Here is a 26776-nt window from a genome sequence, read left to right as displayed (position 1 = left end):
TTGAGATCACCATGACCCTATAAGATGTGGCATGGATTACAAGTCTTAAGTGTCATGGAATTATTGTCCTGACACGAGATTCAAACTATAACCCAAGGGACAATTGCACGACCCTTGTAGGAATGTCGATGGAGGAATGGCGTGAGTGTATTTCTGGTGGAGGCAAATCCTCAATGATGAAAGTTCATTTTTTCTGTAATAAATGGGAAGGCCGGTCTGCTGTATGTGCATCTGAAGCAGCTCACCAAGAGTTGTGTGACTTCCTTCTTTATTTTTTTAGACTTACTTTATTTTACGATTGTTCTGGTTCAAGAATAAGTTACTTGTGGCTGCAGTTCCTAGAAGACTTAGATGAAGTCGACAACTGGGCATGGGGTGTTGTTATGCTCGCACACTTATACAGTCAACTTTACCGTGCAAGTAGGGATACGAAAACCATCGGGGGGTTGTGATCATTGCAAAATTTTTCCTCTTGTGGTCCTTTTTTCCTTCTCTTTGCCTTTCTAACCACTTTTCTCTTTTTGAAGGGGAATAAAAGATAGAAAAGAAAAAGAGAAAAGAAAAAGGAATAAGTGAGAGGAACTCTTTTACAAAGGTCTCACTTGACCTTAATTTTGAAAATATTTTGAAATTACTCGCCTCCATTTTTTAAAAAATTGTGAGAAAATAGAGAGACGAAATTCGTTTGTCGGTACGAGGTTCAACCATTCCTGGTGCCTTTACCAGGGGTAATCGAACCAAGGATCGAATTTTTATCCCTTTTGCTTTGCCTAAATATTATCTAAGAATTTATTCTAAGTCTAGAATGCATAAAAAATCATGCTTATGCAAATGCAAAGATGTATGCTCTTTTGAGAAGAATAATTTCGAAACTTTTGGATCTTTCAAGTGATTTTGAAAATTTTATAACGTAGTGAAGAGAAGGGGAGATTTGAAACTGAGATAGAATTTCTGAAGTAAAAATGAATTTTCAAAGTCAAAAATGGACTTTGAATTTGAATGAATCAATTTTCAAGAATTGATTTTGAAAAGGGATCTTTGGTTTTGAGTTCTGAATTCAAAACCTGAAATAGGAATTGAATTGGAATTGAAATCTAGATAAAAATGAGACTGGATTTTGAGAAATCTAGATAAAATTTGAAAATGGAATTGGTTTTGAAATCTGAAATTCAAGATAGAATTTGGATTTGAAATTTGGAATTCTAGATGGAACTCGAATTTGAACATCTGAATCCAAGATGAAATTGGATTTGAAAATTTTGGATCCAAGGTGGAATTGGATTTGAAATTCTGGAATCCTAGATGGAATTTGGTTTTAAATCTGGAATCCAAGAGGGAATTGGATTTGAAATCTGGAATCCAATATGGAATTTAGAAGATGGATCTAAATTCTGGGAATTTTTGATGAGATCTGAAGATGGATCTGAACCATGAAAAATCCAGATGGGATTTGAAGATGGATTTAGATTTTGGAAATCCAGATAGAACTTGGAATTGGATCTGAGAAATCCTAAATCAATTTTGAAATTGGAAAGGGGGATGGAACTTGGAAAAAATCGATTTTCAGAGAAAATACCAAGTTTCTGTTTTAGGATTTAAGAGATAAGACTTAGAATTTTGGAATTTTGAGAAATAAAGAATAAAACTTGAATTTTGAAATTAGAAGATGATCTTTAAGATTTGGGAATTTTGAAGTGAAGAATAAAGAATAAAACTTGGTTTTCGAAATCAAGAAATAAACTTGGAATTTCAAAGTTGAATTGAACTTTGAAATTTGATCTGGAATATTGAATTGATTTTAAAATTGAATCCTAATCCTAGAAATGAATTTAGAATTTCAGAGTTGAATTGAACTTTGAAATTTGATTTGAATTGAAAATTGAATTTTGAATTTAGAGATGAATTTGAAATTTCAAAGTCAAATTGAACTTTGAAATTAGGATATTGAATTTTGAAAAATAAAATAGAATTGAGAATAGGAAGATGAATTTGAATCTACAGATTGATTTGAGAAATGAAGAAGATATTTGAAAATATATCTCAAAATCACTTGGATTTTGAAAAAGAAATTTTGAAAAAGAAATTTTGAAAAATATGATGTAATTTTATCCTAAATGATGAAAGAATTTTAAAATTGGGTTTTTGAAAAGTGTATTTCATTCTTTAGATGAATTGAAATAGGATTGAAAATATAATACATTTTTTACTATAGTCATAAAATGTATTATAAGATAATCTATATTCAAATTCAAATGAAGAATAAAATACATTTTGGTGCCTTTATAGAGTTTTGAAGTGAAATTAACTCTCAATATATCCTGATTATGACCATTGATATATATTTTGAGTTAATTTCAACTAAAACTCTGAAAAATGAAGAAAAAATTTAGAAAAAAAATATGATGATTTTTTAAAGAGATCCACTGTGGATCCAATGTTATTCCATAAAAAGATGAAAATTCTAAGTTTTGTTCACATTTTGACTATAGCCATAAATGCAAATCGTCAACTTAGGATTTGATTACCATTTATTAGAATGGTGCACGTGTCATTCGTGTTCCCATTCGTGAATTTTTTGAAAGAAAACAATATGATGCAAGCAGTTTGTAATGTCTACGTGCTCATTCATTCTATCTAATAGCTAGAAATGTAACATTTTCATTAATACCCAACTATTACAACCTTGAAATTGAATTTGAATTTGAAATCAACATTCCTAAGCTAAGAGAGAAGATAATACTTTCAACATATTTCCTGCAAAACAGAGTTAGAAAGAAATGGAAATTTATCATGTTACGTATGCATATGCCTATTCTAGTGAAAATGCACATAAAATACTATTCTCAGATTTCAATTAGAAAGGCAAGGTGGCAAATCCTCATGTAAAGGGCAAAATATATATGTGTGAATATGATGGAGATCTATGGGAAAGAGATATATATAATACCTTAAACTAAATGACCAGTTATATATATAAGCCAATGAGAAAGGCATATGTTATGCCTTAATTTAAATGAGAATCTGAATATATCTACCCAAAGCCATGCATATATCCATTGAAAGAGATGGATGAGATGCAGTATTGACACACAGTGCAAAAGATACTACTGAATGTAAATTACGAAGGGCATAGGTGTGGGTATGATAGTGGATTTTAAGTGCAGCAGAGGTGATATGCTACAAATGATAGCAGGGGGTGCAGCAGGGTCTGTTGGCCTGCTGTGTGGGTAGCACAGGTATAGTTAAGAATGGAATGGTGTTGTGAAAGAATGCAGTCTGATGAAGTAGGTAACAGTGAATGTGGAAGATAAGTGTTGATGGTGGAACAATGTGCAAGGAAGTATATGAAAGTGCAGGGAGTTAGTGCAGGGCATTCAAGATTTGAACTGGACCATATAAATTGAAATACAGCTACTGACCTGCAAAGGCACAATGCGAGGATGGAGTGTTGTACATACAACAATGGTGTTTGCTATAGAAGCATTTGTGGCATGGAAGTAGGCGGACGATAATGTAATGAAAGCATGAAAGTGTTGTGATACATGCAGGGATATGGTATGCTGGGATGAATCCCTAGGTGATTCAAGTAGTGAGGAAAATGAAAACATTGTGTAGTGGGTACTGTGTGTGTTGAAGGGTATAGATGGTGAAGATGGAGTATAGTGCTGGAGGGTGGTAGGTGATAGACAGTGAAGGGTGCTACAGTGTGATGGAAGTGCAGTGTGATGATGAAGTGTTAAGGAGCATAACGAAGGTAAAATAGTGAATGAGAGGATGTGCAACACAGGTAATCGTGTAAGGAGTGCAGAGGTGCCTAGATGTTGTGGAAAGGATGCAATGAGGATGTATATAACACAACATCAATGGTGTAACCATGATGCAATAATATCACAGTGTTAACAGTGCTTGAAGCAAATGGCTAATCAAATGCTAGAATATAATAAGAAAAGAAATCTCAGATTTGGGAAATGCTTAATCAATAGTTTCAGAAAAGCTATATATAATACAAATGATTTTCTACAAACTGAACATATGGATATGAAGCTTGTATCACAGGATTGCATGACAGATGAAGGAGATTCTCTAGTTTTCAGAACCAGTATATCGACAGTACTGTATTGAATTTCACTTGAAAACGGATACACAAATGCCATCTAATTGTGGCACAAATGCCATCAAATGATGCAAATGTCATCGAATGTCGTTTTGTGATCGTTGATCCAAATTGCTGCATACTGAAATGTGAAGGAATACATTAAACCAAAAGGGAAATCATGGATCTAGATGACACCACAACCTAGCAAACGTATTGAAGGTTATACTCAGCAAATGTGCAACTGATGGCAAATGCATATCTGGTACTGAAAGTCATACATTCTTTTCTTTCTTTCTCAGAACTAGCTGGATTCAACAGAAGATCATATTACTGATGACAAATGGCTAATGTCAGAGATCTGGTTCAATTTTTGTTGATTGAACGAGCCACAGTCAGAGAGTTGAACAAATTTATAAATAGCTTTTAAATCAACGACTATCCTCTTGGAGAGTTGTTCGTTAGCAACTTTGGTATGAAGCTCATGTTCTATGAAGAATATCAAGGAGTCAATTATGCATAAATTCATTTAGTATGATGTCACTGGACAGAATTTCACCACAGAGCTCCAGTTGGGTTTTTGCTTCTAGAGAAGAAGCTTATTAGAGAGCTATAAGCGACAACATCCGGTGCTAATTCCTTCTTCTGCATTTCTTTTAAACAGGTGATGGACCTCCTGCATGTTTGCCTGACTCGCAATGGTTACTGATCAGAGTTCCTAAATCATCTCATCGGACCCAGATAATTCTACCATTGTCCTTTTTAGTAATTGCCTAGCCACCTGAAACTTCTATTGCGACAACCATTTGGCAGTAGATCAATGCAAGCATTTGGACATGTAACTACACAGAACCAGGCTTTTATGGGGACTTATCAGCCCTTTGTGGCATTGCAACGTAGCATGGGTTGCATTACCACATAATGCTAAGAATATCATCACGGCCCTCTTGTCTCTCAAACTGACAGAACTAAAACAATATTTGCTTTCTAGATGGAAAATCTAGAAGTCAAGTCATTACCTCTAGAATATCTGATCAGTTCCACAGATATTATATGATGAAGACACACAGCAGTGGATGATGACATTATAGTTATAAAGGTTATGCAATGGAGATAGAATCATATGGACCGCAACGCAGGGGATGTGAAGGATGACTCTAGATGATTCTCAAAACCAACAACCATACCCAAAATCAATGAGAAGAACGTAAAGCAGTGGGAAAAATTTTATGTGAGTGAAGCGATCATGGTGAATTGAGAGAACTACAGTAAATAAGATGAAAGGACAGAATCCTATGATTAAGATGAATTAGTGGTATAGGAAACCACACAGGTAATTACAGTAACAAAAATCAGTAATTAACAATAGTAGAAAGCATTGAAAACTAGCATTTAACCAACAAATGAAAATCGCAGTGGAAATCAATAATTAGCAACCAAATAACTATTTGATTGCTGGAATTCGATTGATCAACAATCAAATAGTTACTCAATCGAACACCAAGAATCAATACGCTTCAAAATAAAAGAAAACAAAAATCAAAATTCAAAACTAATGAGAAACAAAAACCAAGACTAATCAAAACAGGAAACAAATGCCAATCGTAAATTAAGTTGCAAACTAAAATCAGAATAAAATAGGAAATTTAAATGACTGGCGATATATACATGATGGAGATACAGAAGATCAAGAAAACATGTAAAATAAGAACCAAAGAAGATGTGGCCCAATAGAGAGCCAAATTTTTGTCGTAGGATGCAGATCGATATCACTATAGATGAACTGATATTGCATACGATGCTTATGCAAAAGAGGAAAGAGATGTTTAAGGTATAAATCAATAGAAAACAAATGGAGAGAGGAAATCATTCTCATTGTGGCCTGCTTGAGAGGAGAGAAAGTGGCGTTCCTTCCGTGCGATGAAGACTGGATCGATCTTCCTCACCAATGGAGAAAAGGGAATCAGAAAAAGAAGATGAGAGGAAGAGGGAAAAAAAAGGGGAGAAGGGAACATAGATAAAGAGAAGAGGGATCGTGATTCTGATGGGCTGAAGATCGATGGATAGAGTGAGACCCATGTGCTTGTTTATATAAGAAGAGGAAGAAGAATCGAAAAAGGGGAAGGAAGGATCGGTTGGTTAGGGATCGACGGGTGATTTGTGAACAAAGAAGCGGAAGTAGCCGTGATCGTCGTCCAATCCCTCGCGACGATTTTTCAAAGGGAAAAACCGTTGCAAAATTTGAAACGGGGATCCTTTGAAGTTTTAAATTTTTTTCAAAACAGGGCACCTCTCAATAAGTTCTTTCTAAAAAGGGTTTTAACAAAAGACAAAAAGTAGGGTTTCTAAAACCACTCTTTTGTGTTTTCCTTTTTCCATTTTATTTTTTTGTTCATTTCTTTGTAATTTTCTATTTTTTTGGTGTTTTCGATATAAAAACTTTTAAAAACTAAAGGGTTTTAAACTAATTTTATGAAATTTAAACATATTTACAAAAGAAGTGTTTTCTGAGAATTCAGGTTTTAAGCTTTAGAAAATTCTTCAGAAAATGGGCTTAGATCTGAGTTTTGAGGAGATATTCGAGTTTTAGATCTTGAATCGAGAAAATATGGAATAGTGGATCCAAATGGATGCCAGATGGACTGTCTGAGCCATTCAGAAACTATTTTTTTGAATTCTTTATAAATTTGATTTAGAAATTGGATAACAGGACCTAGATTTGGGTTTTGATGTTGAATCCGAATCTGAAATTGAGTCAGATATGGAATATGGATTTACATTCTAGTGAATTTGAGAAACAAACTGGAATTTTGATTAAAACTGACTCAATTTACTCAGAAAATGGGGGCCAGGGGTAAATAGGGAATATTTGCAGAAATTTGACAAATTTGGGGTGTTCACAGGGGTTTTGGCCATTTGTTCAGGTATTTGTTTATTACATATTGTGGACTAAGCTCGTTGAAGGTTGTAGTCTTACTAATATATTATTTTTGTAGGCCTGGACGTGGGAGCATATTGTTGCCTTGTGTCCTCAATGTGGCCCAACGATTTGTGGTTTTCCCAAGATCGGCGAGTGGGGTTCAATAAATGTCAAGAAGGAAAATGCTCAATTCATTTTAGATGGGCTGCAATTAAATGAGGTAAATAGTTTAAAATTGTTGTAATGTTTAACATTCTTAAGTAATCATCGCTTTAGGATTTTGTCTTCCTTAGTACAAATTGTTATCTCCTTTGCATCTAACTTTCATTAGCGTAAATCGTTATATGGTTTAGCATTTTTAAGTAATCACCACTTTAGGATTTTGTCTTCCTTATTACAAATTGTTATTGCATTTGCATCTAACTTTTATTAGCGTAAATCATTGTAATGTTTAGCATTCTTAAGTAATCATCACTTTAGGATTTTGTCTTCCTTAGTACAAATTGTTATCGCATTTGCATCTAACTTTCATTAGCGTAAATCGTTGTAATGTTTAGCATTCTTAAGTAATCATCGCTTTAGGATTTTGTCTTCCTTAGTACAAAACATCATCGCATTTGCATCTAATTTTTATTATCGTAAATCATTGTAATGTTTAGCATTCTGAAGTAATCATCACATTCAGCATTTTGTCTTAGTACAAATCGTTATCGTATTTGCATCTAACTTTCTTTACCGTAAATCATTGTAATGTTTAGCATTCTTAACTAATAATCATAGCCAGTATTTTGTCTTCCTTAGTACAAATCGTTATCGCATTCATCATTTTGCATGAATAATTATGTCTATATCTAAACCACAATCTCGATTGTATAGGTTATGTGGAGACCTTATGAGGATGGGGAGAACGAGGACAACGAGGTTGTTGTCGAGGCTGTGAGACTGTCTGTCTGCAATATTTGGCTCTTTAGCAAATATGAAGTCGAGTTGCATCATGGTAGTTGAGTACTCCTACAAGCTGGCTTGGGACAGTCGATACCAAAATTGTCTGTGGCATTAAAAAAGGAAGATAAATAGTGGTGGGGCCACAAACGTGAATTAGCACGAACACTTCAGGAAACAATTAGATAGCTGGAACAAAGGAGGTGGTCGTGCCATACCATATGATTATAAAGAACGACAATATGACCCTAACTATTTCAAACAATATTGGCAACCTATGCGTGGAAATCGACAGATTGAGGAGAAACAACCTAAAAGTGAGTTATCTCTTGTCACCGAGCATGTCGTCCTCCAGCATAGACGTAACGTTCATCGTGTCCATTTGGTGAATACTACGATTCCCTTTATTGCAGTACACGATAAGAATCAAACACAGCTCGAGAAGGTATCGTGCGACCAAAGGTTAGCGATGCTGGAGAGTGAGAATAAGGAGTTATGGAAGGATGTGTAGAATTTGAGTAAACAAATTGGGTCACTGGTTGAGATGATTACCAGTGGGTTTTATAAGATCAAGAGAACGAAGAGGCCACCAAATAAAGAGACTCCACCAAGTCCAGGAAAAAGACGATTTCTATGTCCATCTTAGTCGTCAAGTGCAAGTGAATAAATATATGTGATTTGTGTATCCTGATAATTCTATGTTGTAATTCTGTCATTCTTTGTTGTAATTATATAATTCTTTTCTTAATAAGTGTAACACATAAGTGCCACTGAAAAATCGACAAGACTACATAAACTTAGGTTTGTAATTATATAATTCTTTCATGATTTGTACTTACGTATAGAGCTTACTGGCTTAGGGTTTATTATGTATCGCGATTCCTGTGATAGCAATTACTCTATATAGCGCTTACTATATATAGTGATTATGAAGTTACCACGATTTGTACTTACGTTTGCTAAATCGTATAGCGATTACTAGCTTAGGGTTTATTACTCATAGTGTTTCTTGTGATAACGATTACTTAATATGTCAATTACTCAGTATTGCGATTATGAAGATACCATTATTTGTACTTACGTTTGCTAAATCGTATAGCGATTACTGGTTTAGGGTTTATTATTTATAGTGTTTCTTATGATAGCGATTACTTAGTTTAGCGATTAATAGGTATAGCGATTATGAAGTTACCATGATTTGTACTTACATTTGCTAAATCGTATAGCGATTACTAGTTTTGAGTTTATTATGTATAGTGATTTCTGTAATAGTGATTACTCGGTATAGCGACTATAAAGCTACCATGATTTGTACTTACTGTTGCTAAATCGTATAGTGATTACCGGTTGAGGTTTTATTACTTATAACATTTTCTGTGATAGTGATTACTTAGTAGAGCGATTAATAGGTATAGCGATTATGATGTTACCACGATTTGTACTTTTGTTTGCTAAATCCTATAGTGATTACTAGTTTTGAGTTTTAATTTTTATAGTGATTCCTGTAACAGCTCTTACTATGTATAGTGATTATGAAGTTACCACGATTTATACTTAGGTTTGTTCAATCGTTAAGCGATTACTGGTTTAGGGTTTATTATTTATAGTATTTCCTTTAGTTGCAAGGAACGTCACATAACATTAGTTTAGGGTTTAGGGTCTAGAGCTTAGGGAGGTATCATCTGACACGCTATTGATGTTATGCGACGTGTCATTCATTTACACGTACTAATATCATTTTGATGATACTAGCAAATGAAACAATGTCTTTTAATTAATGCGCAATGTAATTTATTTATTAGTTAACATTTTTTTGCGTGATTTTTGAAAACTGGCAGGATGTGAAACAACATGAAGAATAAATAAATGAAGCATCGTGTTTCACAAGGAACACAAGACGTTTTCTTTAAGAGCATGGAATAGGCGACGCTTCATTTAAAGAAGAAAAGGAGCCTTTCCTATAACCTGCTTCGTGAGCAACGAACAGAAAAACTGACATTTCCTCTAACCTCCTTCGTTGCAAAAGTTGCATCAATGTCGAAGAAGGACGCTATGATTCAGTTGAACGTCTACAAAAAAGAGTACCATTGATTCCTATAACCTGCTTTGTCTTTTTTACGTCGTTTATAATTCATTTACTGAATATAATGCTACAGTTATTTTATTGAATATTCAACTAATTTCAGTGCAACATCTACAAAACAAGGTGCCAAAAAACTCAGCAAAGTGCTTGAAGAGAACATCAATCGGATGCGAGATAAATTTGCAGAAAGACACACTATACATATGAAACCACTATCAGTTATACATTTATGTATGTCATGGGTATGTATATTAACAAGTGCATATTTGTTGTAAACAGACTATACATGATTTCCTCATGTATATTCAAAGAAAAGGAACAACCATGTTGGCCCGTGTCGTCACCCCTTATTTTATAGTCTATCGATTATCTTATATGTTTATTTTCTTTTTTTATTTACTAATGTACCTTCATATTTTAAACTTATTATTATTACTGTTCTCTTCAACAGAGTATTGTGCGCTGAATGCCATACGCGGCTGGATTTCTAGACGGAATACAATACTGGGGTAACGATGACCAAATAGCAGACTTTTGTTCAAGTGAAAAGGTTTGTGACCATATTGATTTGTAAGATGTTAAATCTATTTAAGATCTTGTTCTGATTCTAAACATTGATTTTTATAGCATCATTATGTATTTTCATATCCATTTTTTAAGATATTTTATAATCGATTTATAGATATTGATTCCTATATTGTGGCAATCGAAAAAGCATTAGGTCTTATACGTGTTGGATGTACGAGAACAAAAAATATGGTTATACAACTCCTTGGACTATGACATTGGTGTAGACTGTGACATTGTGCATTTGGTAAGTTTCCATCTTTAAGAATACCATATCTTGTACCGTGGCCCAAAATTTACTTGCTTTTGCATAAACCACAGGTTGGATTTTTTAGAGACAAGTTGGGTGTCGACATTGGCCCGTGGAAGTTTCACGTCGCAGAGGATGCTCCTTTACAAAATAATGGTGTTGATTTTGGTATCTTTTTAATGAAGTATATTGAAGCAATATACTATGAACGAGCACCAAAATTCACCATTGTATGTTGTTCACTTAAACATGTTTTATTGTCCTATATTATTGGTGACTATATTTTTATATTTGTCTGACTTTCGGGTTTTTTTTTAGGATGATATACTTGGATTCCGCACAGAACTATGCGAAAATTTGAAGGATTTTCTAGTTGAGGAAGATACAAAAACCTATACTGCAAGATTACCTAGAAAGCTACAAAGAATGCAAGGCCCTCAGGAGTAAGAGGAAGTCATTTTAAACGTCTACCTGTTCTCAAGGATAACGTGAAGAGGGTTACGTTCTACTATTGAGAGAGAGATAGCAATTTTTTGTTCAACTTTCAATTTCCAAATTTTTGGTGTACAAACATTTATAATAAATTTTGTAAGAGTGCGTACAAAATTCACATTGATCCATAAACCAAAATTATGAACCTCACACAAGTATGTTGAATACGCAAATTGCCACCTCAAGCGCCCAAATCGCAACAATATAAATTCCGCAGGCACACGTTTCAAAATTATAATACAAATATCTTGCAAATCGACACATCTTATAATTTATAGGATATTATATCGATTTTTGTGAGATATTGTTTTGTTTGTTAATATCGATTTGTAATATATTATGTTGAATTGTCGTATATCAATTTGTAAGATATTATGTGTTTTCTAGTGTCGATTTGTGAGATATTGTTTTGTTTGTTATTATTGATTTGTAACATATTATGCTGAATTGACGTATATCGATTTGTAAGATATTATGTGTTTTCTAGTGTCGATTTATGAGATATTGTTTTGGCTGTTAAAATAGATTTGTAATATATTATGTTGAATTGTTGTATATCGATTTGTAAGATATTATATGTTTTCTAGTGTCGTTTTATGAGATATTATTTTGTTTGTTAATATCAATTTGTAATATATTATGCTGAATTGACGTATATAGATTTGTAGGATATTATGTTGAATTGACATATACTGATTTGTAATATATTATGTTGAATTACCATATATCGATTTGTAAGATAAAATGTGTTTTCCAGTATCGATTTGTGAGATATTGTTTTGGTTGTTAATATCGATTTATAATATATTATGCTGGATTGTCGTATATCGATTTGTAAAATATTATGCTAAATTGCTTAATATCGATTTATAATATATTATGCTGAATTGTCGTATATTGATTTATAAGATATTATGTGTTTTCTAGTGTCATTTTGTGAGATATTGTTTTGTTTGTTAATATCAATTTGTAATATATTTTATTGAATTGTCATATATCGATTTATATGATATTATGCTGAATTGTCGTATAACAATTTGTAATATATTATGCTGAATTTTCGTATATCGATTTGTAAGATAATATGTGTTTTCTAGTATCGATTTGTGATATATTGTTTTGGTTGTTAATATCGATTTGTAATATATTATACTGAATTGCCGTATATCGATTTGTAAGATATTATGCTGAATTGCTTAATATCGATTTTTAATATATTATGTTGAATTGTTGTATATCGATTTGTAAGATAATATGTGTTTTCTAGTATTGTTTTGTGAGATATAGTTATGTTTGTTAATATCGGTTTGTAAGCTATTATGTTGAATTTCCGTATTGATTTGTAATATATTATGCTCAATTGTTGTATATCGATTTGTAAGATATTATGTGTTTTCTAGTGTCAATTTTTATGATATTTGTAGTATGATTTCTATTGTGGAATTACAACAATGAATTATAACATTACAACAAAGAATTATAGATTTACAACAAAGAATTATAAAATTATAATAAATAATTAGCGATTTACAACAAAGAATTAGCGATATGGCAAGGACAGAAGAGATGCTGATGGTGAACATGGGGGCTCCTGCAATCTCATAGACCGTCTTCTTGGAGGCTCCTCCAACATGGGTCTCCTCGACAACGAAGCTTCATGGTACGACAATCTTGGAGAAGAAGATTGAAGTGGGGAAGATGGTGGCTCCAATTTCAACTGCAACCGTCTTCTTGGTGGGGTTGGCTCCTCCAGCATGGGTTTCTTTGATGACATTGGTGTGTCGTGATAAGACAACAGCGAAACAGAGGGTAGAGAAGATGGAGGTTCCTCTATTATTACCCGCGATCGCATCAATGGCACTTCATATTCAAAATCATCATCTCCCCTCTATCTCAAACTAAACATTAGCTAAAGCAAAAGATAGAAAAGGTCGATGATGCACTATAAACTAAAAACCACCCAGATGAACAAATGCATTGAGCATACCATGTTCTAATTCACTATACCTCACATGAATTGCTTAATATCGATTTGTAATATATTATGTTGAATTATTGTATATCGATTTGTAAGATATTTTGTGTTTTCCATTATCGATTTGTGAGATATTATTTTGTTTGTTACTATCAATTTGTAATATATTTTGTTGAATTGTCGTATATCGAGTTATAAGATATTATGTGTTTTCTATTGTCGATTTGTGAGATATTGTTTTGCTTGTTAATATCGATTTGTAATATCTTATGTTGAATTGCCATATATAGATTTGTAAGATATTTATGTTTTCTATTGTCGATTTGTGAGATATTGTTTTGTTTGTTACTATCGATTTGTAATATATTTTGTTGAATTGTCGTATATCGATTTGTAGGATATTATGCTGAATTGTCGTATACCAATTTGTAATATATTATGCTAAATTGTCGTATATCAATTTATAAGAAATTATGTGTTTTCTATTGTCGATTTGTGAGATATTATTTTGTTTGTTAATATCGATTTGTAATATATTATGTTGGATTTCTGTATATCGATTTGTGAGATATTATGTGTTTTCTATTATCGATTTATGAGATATTTTTTTGTTTGTTACTATCGATTTGTAATATATTTTGCTAAATTGCCCTATATCGATTTGTAGGATAATATGTTGAATTGTCGTATATCGATTTGTAAGATATTATGCTGAATTGCCATATACCAATTTATAATATATTATGCTGAATTGTCGTATATCAATTTGTAAGATATTATGTGTTTTCTACTGTCTATTTTTGAGATATTGTTTTGTTTGTTACTATCGATTTGTAATATATTTTATTGAATTGTCGTATATCAATTTGTAAGATATTATGTGTTTTCTATTATAGATTTGTGAGATATTATTTTGTTTGTTACTATCAATTTATAATATATTTTGCTAAATTGTCATATATCGATTTGTAGGATATTATACTGAATTGCTATATACCAATTTGTAATATATTATGCTGAATTGTCGTATATCGATTTGTAAGATGTTATGTGTTTTCGAGTATCGATTTGTGAGATATGGTTTTGTTTGTTAATATCGATTTGTTAGCTATTATGCTGAATTTCTGTATATCGATTTGTAATATATTATGCTTAATTATTATATATTGATTTATAAGATATTACGTGTTTTCTAGTGTCAATTTTTATGATATTTGTAGTATGATTTTTATTATAGAATTACAACAAAGAATTATAACATTACAACACAAAATTATTGATTTACAACAAAGAATTATAGAATTATAACAAAGAATTATCGATTTACAACAAAGAATTATAGAACTACAACAAAGAATTATAGAATACTAAACATTACAACGATTTGTAAGATATGAAAGTTAAATGCTACCACTATTTTGCAGCTGAAGAATCCACACGTGATTCTTGTGTTGCGATGCTCACTTTTGAATTGAACAGAGCCTATCATGAAATAGAACATTATCAGACACTATATTAAGTTCAACAAGAAATGCAAACATCCTCCCAAAATTGTTATATACCAAAAGACTTGTCAAACTCATGTCATCGTTCTACTCAAACAAGTCGGGTGGATTGTAGGTTCCAACATTGTACTGCACGTCTGTATGGTATTGATGTATGTTAGAAATTACACAAGTTAGATATTGATAAGTTGCATGTAATACAATTTACATGGGAAGCAATATATTGTATTACATACCTGTTCATGCGAAGGGCTTGGTGGTTGGTTGTTTCTTAGACATTTTCTTGCCAACCAATTCCAATGCACCCTTTGTCTTCCAACGACTGTGATCAGAGGCATGTTTTCTTTTGATACCCTTCGCTAGGTGAATATTTTCATCATAATCTACAACGTTTACTCCTGACTTGTCGAATATGATGTTTACGCTTCGGCGCAACTTCTCACAAGGGTCAGGGGAAGCATGATTTTCACCTACATTGTTCGATTCTGTTTTCTTAGATTTGTCTTTACGAGCTGCAACAGACTCATGGTAAATTAACTGCACTTTTTTAAGTAATTTCCTTGACACTTTTTTCATACATATATAGTCTTCTTCGCTTTTCGATGCCAAATCTGCAACATGCATACGTGACCTACATAGTTGTTGGTAGCGGAAGGCTATCTGGCACTTCTCTACAACACTAGATGGACTGCCATTATTTATATCTAGCAGTTCAATCTTTGCTTGTCTCGTCCATCTTCGCATTATATATGACTCAGGTATTTCTTGTATCTTCTCTTGATTAAGGGCCTTTAATGCATGACGACATAAAATACCTTTGAATTCAAACATTTTGCACATACATTCAACTGTTCCGTTGTCAACATTGTATGTAACATGTGTTTCTTGCCTTTTTGGATGCTCTTCGCTCTCCCATACAACATAGTATTTGTGCATATTCTCATATTGCATACATTCTTCTATGTTGCAATTCATGACCTGTATAACCTCCTTATTAGTTTATTCAAATAGAGTTAGTATATACAGATCTGCAGGTCGCGTCAATATTTTCATGCCCAAAGTTACAGGTCGGATGTTGAAGCATTTCACATCTTGTTCAAGCTCATTCTGTCTAAGACCGTCTATAAATAATTCATATTGTTCCATGAAACAAAACATTGTTAAACACGAATACAAGGTTTTTTTATTGTGGTATGCATAGATTCAACTCTTTGTGTGCTTATCATACCTGCACAAAAGTAGTCTTCCATATGCCAATGCCCACTTCTCTTTGTCTGCATATAAATGTTGTAACCACACACAGTCTTCAAGGTCGTATATGTGAATCATTTGCTCCCAATCAGACATAAAGGTGACCTCGTCCATGCTCTCAAGTACACACTGTCTAAACTTTTTATCAAACCATGTCTTCTGATTAAAAATGTGTCCTATGTTCTTTGCTGCATTTTGAAAGATATGCCACAAACATAGGCGATGATATGCATATGGCCATACATGAGACACTGCAACTGCAATTGCATGATCACCATCTGTAAGTACAACTCGAGGGTGCTTCCCATTCATTGCTTGTGTAAATACTCTGAATAACCACTCAAAGGTTTCATTGGTCTGGTCATACAAAAAAATATCGCCTAATATGCAACTCATGAGTGATGGTTCACTCCGACAAACTGCACAAATATCCATTGTTCCGTATTAATCTTCACTGTCGTATAAAAAAAAGCACATCATTGAAGCATTCATAATCCACTCTTGACTTTGAATCTACCTAAAACATATTCACAGCATACCCATCTTCATCCAGCTGTATTGCACTAAAGAAACCAGGGTCAATGTTTGATTTTTTATGTAGGCAATCAACCAAAGAACATATTCCTCCATTCTTTATGTTTTCTAACCTCTTCTTTCTCAAGTGGTTTCTTAGATCCATGGGTGTGAATGATACATTCTCGCGACCACCATCTACGTGTGCGCAGAAATTGTATGTCTTTCTTGGTGCGATGTCGGTGCTATCAGCTATTTCAACAATTGTAGCATGCGCTGTAGTTACTTTACGATGTGACCTTAACATAAGAGTCATAAATGAAGTGGCTAATTCATGGTTATGATCATTGATTAAAGTACGAACTACATATTTTCCATCTGAAAGTCTTCTTAACACCATTCTCACTGGGTAACCACATCTTGAATTTGGCTTGCTCCTTGTTAGATTTCCACTTGACTTCTTCCAACCATGCTTAGAACAAACATATGCCTTTTTCACCATGACACCCCATGCATTTTTACTCAAGAATACCTTCTAACACTGAAGACAACTTTTAAGGCATAATCATTATAAGATTTGTATGCAGCTTCCTTATTATTAAACTGCATTCCCTCTACGGGAACAGAGTCAAGTGTATTATCATGTAGACTTGATGTGCATGCATCTTTGTCAAGTGCACTGTCATGATCGTCTACCTCATTATCGAATTGCATTTCGTCTACTGAATTATTCAAGTCAAGAGTGAATCCATTGCCTGCACCCTTCTTATCATGTGCATCATTATTGCACATATTCAATTCTTTAGGTGCGTTGATAGTACGGATGTCTGTTGCTCCATGACTTCTCAATGATTGAGATACATCATCTTTACTACAACTAGTTGATATGCTCAACACTGTCATGAGCAAAATATCAATTTGCATTAGCCAGCGCATACGTTTACTACGATTTATTCAAGATGCATATAACAACGGCTACCAATTAGTTAAGCATAATAGCTTGCAAATTGATATTAACACACAAAATCATATCTCACAAATTGACACAAGAAAACACATAATATCTTATAAATCGATATACGATAATTCAACATAATATATTACAATCGGTATACGGCAATTTAGCATAATATCTTACAAATCGATATACGGCAATTCAGCAAAATATATTACAAATCGATAGTAACAAACAAAACAATATCTCACAAATCGATAATAGAAAACACAAAATATCTTATAAATCGATATACAGCAATTCAACATAATATATTACAAATCGATATTAACAAACAAAACAATATCTCATAAATCGACAATAGAAAATACATAATATCTTACAAATCGATATATGACAATTCAACAAAATATATTACAAATCGATAATAATAAACAAAACAATATCTCACAAATCAATAATAGAAAATACAAAATATCTTACAAATCGATATACGACAATTCAACATAATATATTACAAATCAATATTAACAAACAAAATAATATCCCACAAATCGATAATAGAAAACACATAATATCTTACAAATCAATATACGACAATTCAGCAAAATATATTACAAATCGATAGTAACAAACAAAACAATATCTCACAAATTGACAGTAGAAAACATATAATATCTTACAAATCTATATACATCAATTCAGCATAATATATTACAAATTGATATTAACAAACAAAACAATATCTCACAAATCAACAATAGAAAACACATAATATCTTACAAATCGATATACGACAATTCAACATAATATATTACAAGTCAATATTAACAAACAAAACATTATCTCACAAATCGTCACTAGAAAATACATAATAGTTACAAATCGTTATACGATAATTCAGCATAATATATTACAAATCGATATCAACAAACAAAACAATATCTCACAAATCGACACTAGAAAACACATAATATCTTACAAATTAATATACGACAATTCAGCATAATATATTACAAATCGATATTAATAAACAAAACAATATCGCACAAATTAATATACATGTTACTACAACCGTGATTTGGTTATATTGCATATACTGAGTGAATGAATGATATCGGATGGGGTAGAGGCTCTTGCTCACATCTGTAATCTCGCATTCTTGTCAGGAGATCCCACAACCTTACAAATATCTTCAAGTTTCCCAGCGTTGAAATGATATAATCTACCTGTAATAACAAAACAACGCCTTAATGACACTCACGATGACACGTTCTTCAACAATAACATGATGGCATGGAAAGGTACTCATGACGCTTTAATGGCACTTGTTGGAATGTTTGTGTGTCATTGCTTTTTTCCATACTGCCTAATGAAAGCAAAGAAGAAGAGAAGACTGTAAAAAGAGATGGTCGACAAAATCCCCCTTTGACACCCACCAATGATCTAACTAGTCATTCGATTTATAGTTATCTCCATGAGGTAGGAACGAACCAGGAAAAGTTTTCTATCTAACACAAGGCAGGAACGAGAAGGCGGCCATGTGTTGTAGCACAAGCTAAAAACAAAGGCGGAATGTGCAAATCTATATATGGGGAGTGGGAGGACATTTTCGTCCAACACATATCTATCTTACGAGAGAATATTTCTGTCAAAAGCATACCTACCTTTTTTATATGTTATTTTATTATAAAGTCATCGTAGGCAACATTGGTATATGAATTATCGTGGGTCCTAAGATATTCCTCCGTACACACCGGAACACACGAATTTGTGTTTTAGGGAGAACACACAACACCCTCTCGAAAAAACCTGATAACCGGATTTATGACTATACGGTGACTGTCATGGGCCTATTTCCTTCAATGGGCCAGCGCGGCGAGATGATCCTTCCTTACTGCCACAAGCCTACTTGTCAGCTCACTTGCCAGTCGCAGAAGCTTGTAATCAGAGTGTAAGAGAGCAAGAGAGAATAGAGGGAGAAGAATTGCAATCACAATGAGGGTGAACAAAAGAAAGCTCAACACATTTAATTCATTCACAATTTTGCCCGAGGGCTATTACAGTTCAAGCACATGGGCTGCCCCTTCGGGGTATTGATTCACTTGAACCGAGCAGCTTACATCAGACTCAACAAAAGAAAAACAAACTCTAAGCACAACTTTACAATGTAAGTCGCAAGGGAACATGCTCCCTCCTTCAAATCATGTGCCATCCTCGGCGTCATCTGTTTCATGGTAGGCCCTGACTTTAGTCGGGTAGCGGCTGTTTATTCATAATGTCGGCTCCAACGTTGGTTCTGTTGTTTTCTCCCACTGCACTAGATATTTCTTCGCTTCGCCCAAGTGGTTGACCTTGTGACGAAGAATCTTACTGAGGCGCTTCTCGGCCCGTTGTGCTGTCGGGGCCCTCTGCATGATGGGAGCTCATTGTGGTATGCCATGTTCTGGATCTCCATCATCTGGATGGAACTGCTTGAGGTTGCACATGTGGAACACCGGGTGCACCTTGAAGCCTGAGGGCAACTCCAACTTATATGCCAACTTTCCCATCTTCTTTGTGATGGTGAATGGTCCTTCATACTTTCTGAGCAGTCTGCGGTGTCATCCGCGGAAGATGCTTGTGCGCCCTGGATATAACTTCACAAACACTTGGTCCCCAACTTAGAACCCAGCGGGTCGACGATGCTTGTCCACCCACTTCTTCATTCTCTATGTCGCCTTGTGTAAGAATGTCTTTGCCAACTCATTCTGCTTATGCTAGTCGCGAACAAACTGATAGGTGAAGGATGACCTTCCCTTTTCTTGTGCGGTAAGAGTGTGCAGGGTCAGTGGTTGCTGCCCCATGGCTATCTCAAACAGGTTGTGGCCTGAAGACTCGCTCTTCTACAAATTATAACAAAATTGTGCCACGTCAAGAAGCTTCACCCAATTTTTCTGATTGGCACTAACAAAGTGCCTAAAGTACTGCTCAAGTATCTCATTGATGCGCTCTGTCTGCAGATGAAAGCTTGTTGAAAATACCAAATAAGAGCTAAGTAGCCAAAATACTTCACGCCAGAACTTGCCCATGAAGCGAGCATCACAATCACTCACAATGCTCTTTGGTATGCCCCAGTGCTTCACCACATGCTTTACGAACAACTTTGCAGTCTTCTCTGCATGACACTCCTTAGAAGTTGGGATGAAAGTGGCATACTTTGAGAAACGATCCACCACAATCAAAATAGAACTGAGGCTCTCTACCTTTGACAGACTAACAATGAAGTCCATAGAGATGCTATCCCAAGGACGTTTTGGAATTGACAGAGGCTCAAGGAGACTGGCAGCCTTCTAGTTTGCCCTCTTATCTTGCTGGCAGATGGGGCATGTCCGCACATACCCCTTAACGTCGTCCCTCATCTGCGGCCAGTAGTAGCCAGCCTGCTCAGGGAGTGCTAAGGTCCACTCCTGACCAGGATGGCCAGCCCATAGTGTATCATGACACTCCTTAAGCAGTTCTCGACAGAGGTTTTCCCACCGCGGCACGAAGATGCGTCTCCCTTTTGTCACAAGGAGGCCATCCTATAGCCAAAATCGACGAGTCTTCTCTGCCTGCGCCAAAGAAACAAGGTATTGTGCTGTCAGATCCTGCTGCATCCCTTCGCGTATGCGACTCAACAATGTGCCCTCCAAATGTACTTCAGAAGGCTCTGTGCGCGTAGCTGCCAGTTCAACCATGCAGCTCAGAGCATCCGCAACAACGTTGGTCTTTCCAACCTTATACTCTAAGGCAAAGTCGAACTCAGCCAAAAACATCTGCCACCGAGCTTGTTTAGGCATCAGCTTCTTTTGTGTCTGAAAATAGCTCATTGCCACATTGTCCGTCTTGACGATGAACTCGACACCCAGAAGGTAGTGTCGCCAAGTCTTGAGGCAATACACGATGACGGTTATCTCACATTCATGCACTGTGTAACACCTCTCTGCATCCTTCAGCTTTCGACTCTCATATGCAATTGGATGACCCTCCTGCATAATAACTCCGCCAATGGCAAAGTCTGAGGCGTCTGTATGAACCTCAAAGGGTTTTGAGTGATCAGGCAGTCACAACACTGACTCCCTCACTAAGGCTTTCTTCAAGCCATCAAAGGCATCTTGGCAAGCTCCTGTCCAAAGCCATACCTGATTCGACTTTAACAAATCTGTGAGGGGTGCAACAATGAAGGAATAACCTTCGATGAAACATCAATAATAATTTGACAAACCAAAGAATGATCGCAATTCTAGCACTTTGCTTGGCGGAACCCATTCCTGGATGACCCTTATCTTCTGCCCATCCATACGCAACACACCACGCCCCACAACGTAGCCAAGGAAGCTGATTTCTTCCTGTCCAAAGAGACACTTCTCTCGTTTGACACAGAGGTCATTCTCCTTCAACACTTGAAATACTGTTCGCAAGTACCCGACATGTTCCTCCATGTTGTTGTTGTAGATCACAATATCATCCAAGTAGACTACTACAAACTTGTCTAAGTAAGGGTAGAAGATCTGGTTCATTAAAGTCATGAACGTGGCTGAAGCATTTGTCAACCCGAATGACATTACTAATGATTTGTAAGCACCATAGCGGGTGACGCAAGTTGTCTTCGGCTCATCACCTTCAGCAATCCTCACATGCCAGTAACCCGATCACAAATCTAACTTGGAAATGATATGGCACTGCCTAGCTGATCGAACAACTCTGCTATCAGTGGCAATGAATACTTGTTCTTCACCGTGACCTTGTTCAAAGCGCGATAATCCATACATATCCGTTTGGAGCCATCATGTTTCATTTGAAAAAGAACCGGGGTGCCAAATGGGGCTTTCGATGGATGAACGATGTCTGTGTCCAACATCTCGTCTAACTGCCTGCACAGCTTCTTCAACTCAGCTGACCCCATACGGTATGAAACCATTGCGGGAGGTTTCGCTCTCAGTGTCAACTCAATCTTATGGTCGACCTCACGTCTTGGTGAAAGACGCTTTGGCAATTCTGGAGGCATCACCCCTCGAAACTTCTCCAACAGTGGGGCTAGAGTCGGCGACACTGTTGCTTCTACCTTCCCTTCTTCTGTATGCACAATAACTAAGAATGCTTGCTCCCCATGCTTGACACCCTTTTTTAGTTGTATCGCCGATAACACTGAAGACTTGACTTTCTACGTAAGGCAGTGCACTGTGTGGGACAGGTTTGGCCCCATAATCGTCAACGTGTTAAACTTTGGCAGCATCATAACATTCTAGCTCCACAGAAACTCTATACCCAGAATCATCTTGAAATTGTCCAAGGGCACCACAGAGAAGTTCGCTTTGCCGGCCCAACTCCCCACTTGGATAACCACATCTCTTGTTTCACCAAGGATGGGCTTGGCCTCAGAGTTTACCGTTTTGATGGTCCTCTGCTTTGGCCAAGGCTTTAAGCCCAACCGCTTTGTCTCTTCCTGCGACACAAAGTTGTGTGTGGCCCCAGAGTCTACCATAGCTGAAATGGACTTTCCATTGGTAATGACTTCGAGATACATTAGTTCTTTGCTAACTTGCATGTTCTCAACTGCGCAATTTCTAGCTGCGTTGATCGACCGCATGGCTCTTATCCGCTGTTGCATGGTCTCAGTGTCACTGAATTCAGTATCACTGCATTCTTTATGCGTTGCATTGGCTTGCTCGTTGTCCTTTACGAGGCGCTTGGGGCACTGTCTGACAATATGCCTATTGCCACAAAACCAGCATGTCACAACTGTACCCTTGTTGTTGTTATACTTTGTGTAGTTCTGTTTCTTATCAGATTGATGGCGTGTTGATGTCTCACCTTTGTTGTTGCACCGCTTATCCTTCTTTCCACTATGGTTAGGCTTCTTCCTGACTTTGGTTGATGGGGTGAAAGACTTGTGCTGAGTGTCAACTAAGCGCTCGACCACCACATATGCATCTTCCAAAATATGAGGATTGCTCCTTTTCACTTCAGACTGTGCCCATGGCCGAAGTCCCACAATGAACCAGTTGAGCTTATCCTCTTCTAGCATGTTAGGCAACTCCATCATAAGCTTTTGAAACGTTCTGACATAGTCTTGTAATGAACCAGTATGTTTAAGCTCACGAACAATCTAATACGCCTGTCTCTGCGCATTCTTGGGCATAAAGTAGTTGTGCAGCTCTATTTTGAAGTCGTCAAAGGTGTCTATCACGCATTGACCCTTCTCCATGTCGCTGCGCTTCCGCCTTCACCAAGCGATAACATCCTCATCCAATAGCGTTGTTGCAGCCTTAATCCAGAGACCTTCAAGCATCACATTTTGAATATCCAAGTAGTCTTTTTTGGAATAAAAAAGTTCTCAATAGCCTTGCTGTCTCGAGAACCATTGAACTTTGCGGGTCTTGGCACATCAATCCTTGATGACCTCTCACAATTTCTGTCATTTAGGGTCACTGACTGCTGCCATGTGCGTTTTTTCAACTAAAGCTCTCATACTTCAGTCTGCAAGTCGGCCACTGTTGTCGTCAACGAAGTGATCTGCCCCATCTGTAAGTTCACCTGCTCTTGCAGGCTCGCCACCATATCATTCAATCTACCAAATGATTTAACTGTGCGTGAAATCGCTTCCTCGTGCGAAGTCACATCTTCCACCAGCTTATTGACAGTTGCAATCATCTCTTTTTGGTCCCGAGATGAACCCATCTTTTCAGCTTCGACAACAACCTTGCTTTTGGTGTTGCGCAGATTTTACTAAAGTGCCACGATGTCTTGCTCACAAATTGCAGCCTGTCGGTGTGTCTGTCGACATCGACTCTTGAGTCGCTTCCTCAGCACGAGAACGGACCCTGATACCACTTGTCACAGGCCTATTTTCTTCAATTAGCCAGCACGGTGCGACGATTTTTCCTTACCGCTGTAAGCCTACTTGTCAGCTCGCTTGCCAGTCGTGAAAGCTTGTAATCAAAGTGCAAAAGAGCAAAATAGAATATAAAAAGAAGAATTACAATCACAACGAATGTGATCAAAAGAAAGCTTAACACATTTAATTCATTTACAATTTTACCTTAAAGCTATTAAAGTTCAAACATGCAGACTGCCCCTTGGAGGTATTCACCTCAACCAATTAGGTTACATCGTGGTCAACAAAAGCAAAATAGGCTCTAAAGACAACTTTACATCCTCTTATTTTTTTTTAAAGTACGCATATAAGAAAATAAATCCCAAATAATGCACGGGAAAACAAAAGACAAAACACTGAATACGAACCGAATCAAGAACCCCACAAATTTACAAGAGTTGCCCCTCGCCCTCATGGCTAAAATCTGCTTTCTGCTCCTCTCTTCTTCATTCCTTTGAACGAATGAAGGTCAGTGCTTTCAGTTACATCCTCCAAGTATTTCCCATAAAAAACCCTAATCCCTAGGTTTTGGATCCTTCCAAACACTTGTTTTTTTTCCAGGATTATCTAGAATCTGGGGTTTGCTGAAGCGCTCAAACCCTGAAATCTAGGGTTCGCTGAAAAACCCCAGATTCTGGGTTCTCTGAAACCACCAAAATCTGGGTTTTTTCTGAAGCACCCGGAATCAAAGTATCTTATGAAACCCCCAACACCTGGGTTTTCTAAATCTGCAAAAGCCTTGGGTTTGTTTTGAGGAACGTTCGAATTCTAGGATTTACCTGGAACACCCACATTTTGGGTTTCTCTATAACCCACAATCTGTTTTCTTGTAAAAACTCGAAATCTGGTTTTACCCTGGGCCTCAAAGAACGAAGAGCACCCGGAACCCTCCAAATTCAGGGAAGACCACAAATCAGGTTGGTCCTGAAATTTAAAAAACCTTGGGCTTTGTGAATCCCCAAAATCCATCGTTTTCTGAAACACCCAGATTCTTGGTTTCTGTTGAACCACCCAAAATCGGGGTTTTCCTTGAAATTGAGAGAATCCAGGGCCTTCTGAATCCCAAAATTCTCGGTTTTTCTGAAGCGTCCGATATCTTTGTCACTCTGAAACCACCCAAAATCTGGGTTTCCTTGAAATTGAGAGAATCCAAGGTCTTCTAATCCCCCCAAAAATCTTAGGGTACTCTCCGAATTCCTGATCTCAGCAAGGGAGATGTCTCAAGGGTACGCCGTAGAGCTCTACTTCGATCCCGCCCTCGAGAACCAGGTTTTGAAGGCGTGGAACGTCTTGGCGCGGCGGCAGATCAGCACCCAACTTATCGAGATGGAGTCGCGTCCCCACCTTACCCTCCTCTCGAGCCCCCTCCTCGACCCCCCGAAGCTGCAGTCCCTCGTCCGCACCTTCGCTGCCAAGCACGAGCCCATCCCGCTGACGCTCTCGTCTGTCGGAGCATTCTCGTCATCGTCCGGCGATGGCCTTCTCTTCCTCGGCCCAACCCCTACCTCCTCCCTCCTCGACCTCCACCGTCAGCTGTGTGACTTCCTGAGGAAGGAGGGCGTCGAAATAGGCGAGCAGTATCTCCCGGACACATGGATCCCTGCCTGTGCAGTGGCGCAGGATGTGCCCAGGAACCGGATCGCGGAAGCCTTCTGCATCCTGCGGGACCTTAAGCTGCCGGTCAGTGGGTACGCTCTGGATATCGGCGTGGTGGAGTTCTCCCCAGTGCGTGAGTTGTTCTCGTTTCCCTTGGGCAATGCCTCTGAACCGTGAATCATGGGTTTTTCCTCCCTCTTTTTTTTTGTCAATTGGGTCACTGAATCATGGATGGTGAGGTGGGCACTCGAGGCGTTGAGGATGGATTTGTACATCGCTAATTGCTATAGGTCCTGTCTTTCTCTTCCTCATTGAAATGTTAGAGCTCGGTGCTTATAGTACATTAATTGCTACTTTTAATCTTAATTTACTTCCTAATTTTTATGTTGTGTATCAATGAATGTTTCTCATTGATGGATAATCTTCAAAATGCAGCTAAATTTTGAGTGTTTTGACTTTGCAAGATAGATTCTTCAGTGTTTTCTTTCTGGTAATGTGTTTGTGTTGGGAACATGTTGAAGAATATAGTTGAATTGTTGGAATATACAATGTGTTTATATGTTTCTCAAGATTGAAAATGGATTTGGAATACATGAAAAATAAGAGTTTTGGCTAAAAAGGAGGATGAGCAACTTATGGCTGAGGATACCTCTGCAATTTAACGTACAGGGCTGTGAAGGGAAGTGATCTCTCTCATTCTTAGATTTGTAAACATAGTTGATTTTGAATGGAGATG

At 36.5% G+C, this 26776-nt stretch overlaps 1 protein-coding gene across 1 annotated transcript; it reads left to right on the top strand.

The window, feature by feature from the left end:
- Positions 1–24865: 24865 nt before the first annotated feature.
- LOC149849215 (uncharacterized) lies at positions 24866–26424 on the top strand. The gene has a single exon (XM_090013696.1). It carries the CDS (start codon positions 25660–25662, stop codon positions 26215–26217), a length of 558 nt encoding a protein of 185 aa, XP_089869822.1. The 5' UTR covers positions 24866–25659; the 3' UTR covers positions 26218–26424.
- The last annotated feature ends 352 nt before the right edge of the window (positions 26425–26776 follow it).

Source organism: Nuphar pumila, chromosome 1 (assembly GCF_984573655.1).
Source record: "Nuphar pumila chromosome 1, dmNupPumi1.hap1.1, whole genome shotgun sequence".
Lineage (NCBI taxonomy): Eukaryota > Viridiplantae > Streptophyta > Magnoliopsida > Nymphaeales > Nymphaeaceae > Nuphar > Nuphar pumila.
Note: the sequence above shows the minus strand (reverse complement) of the source record. Positions and strands in the feature narration are given on the sequence as shown.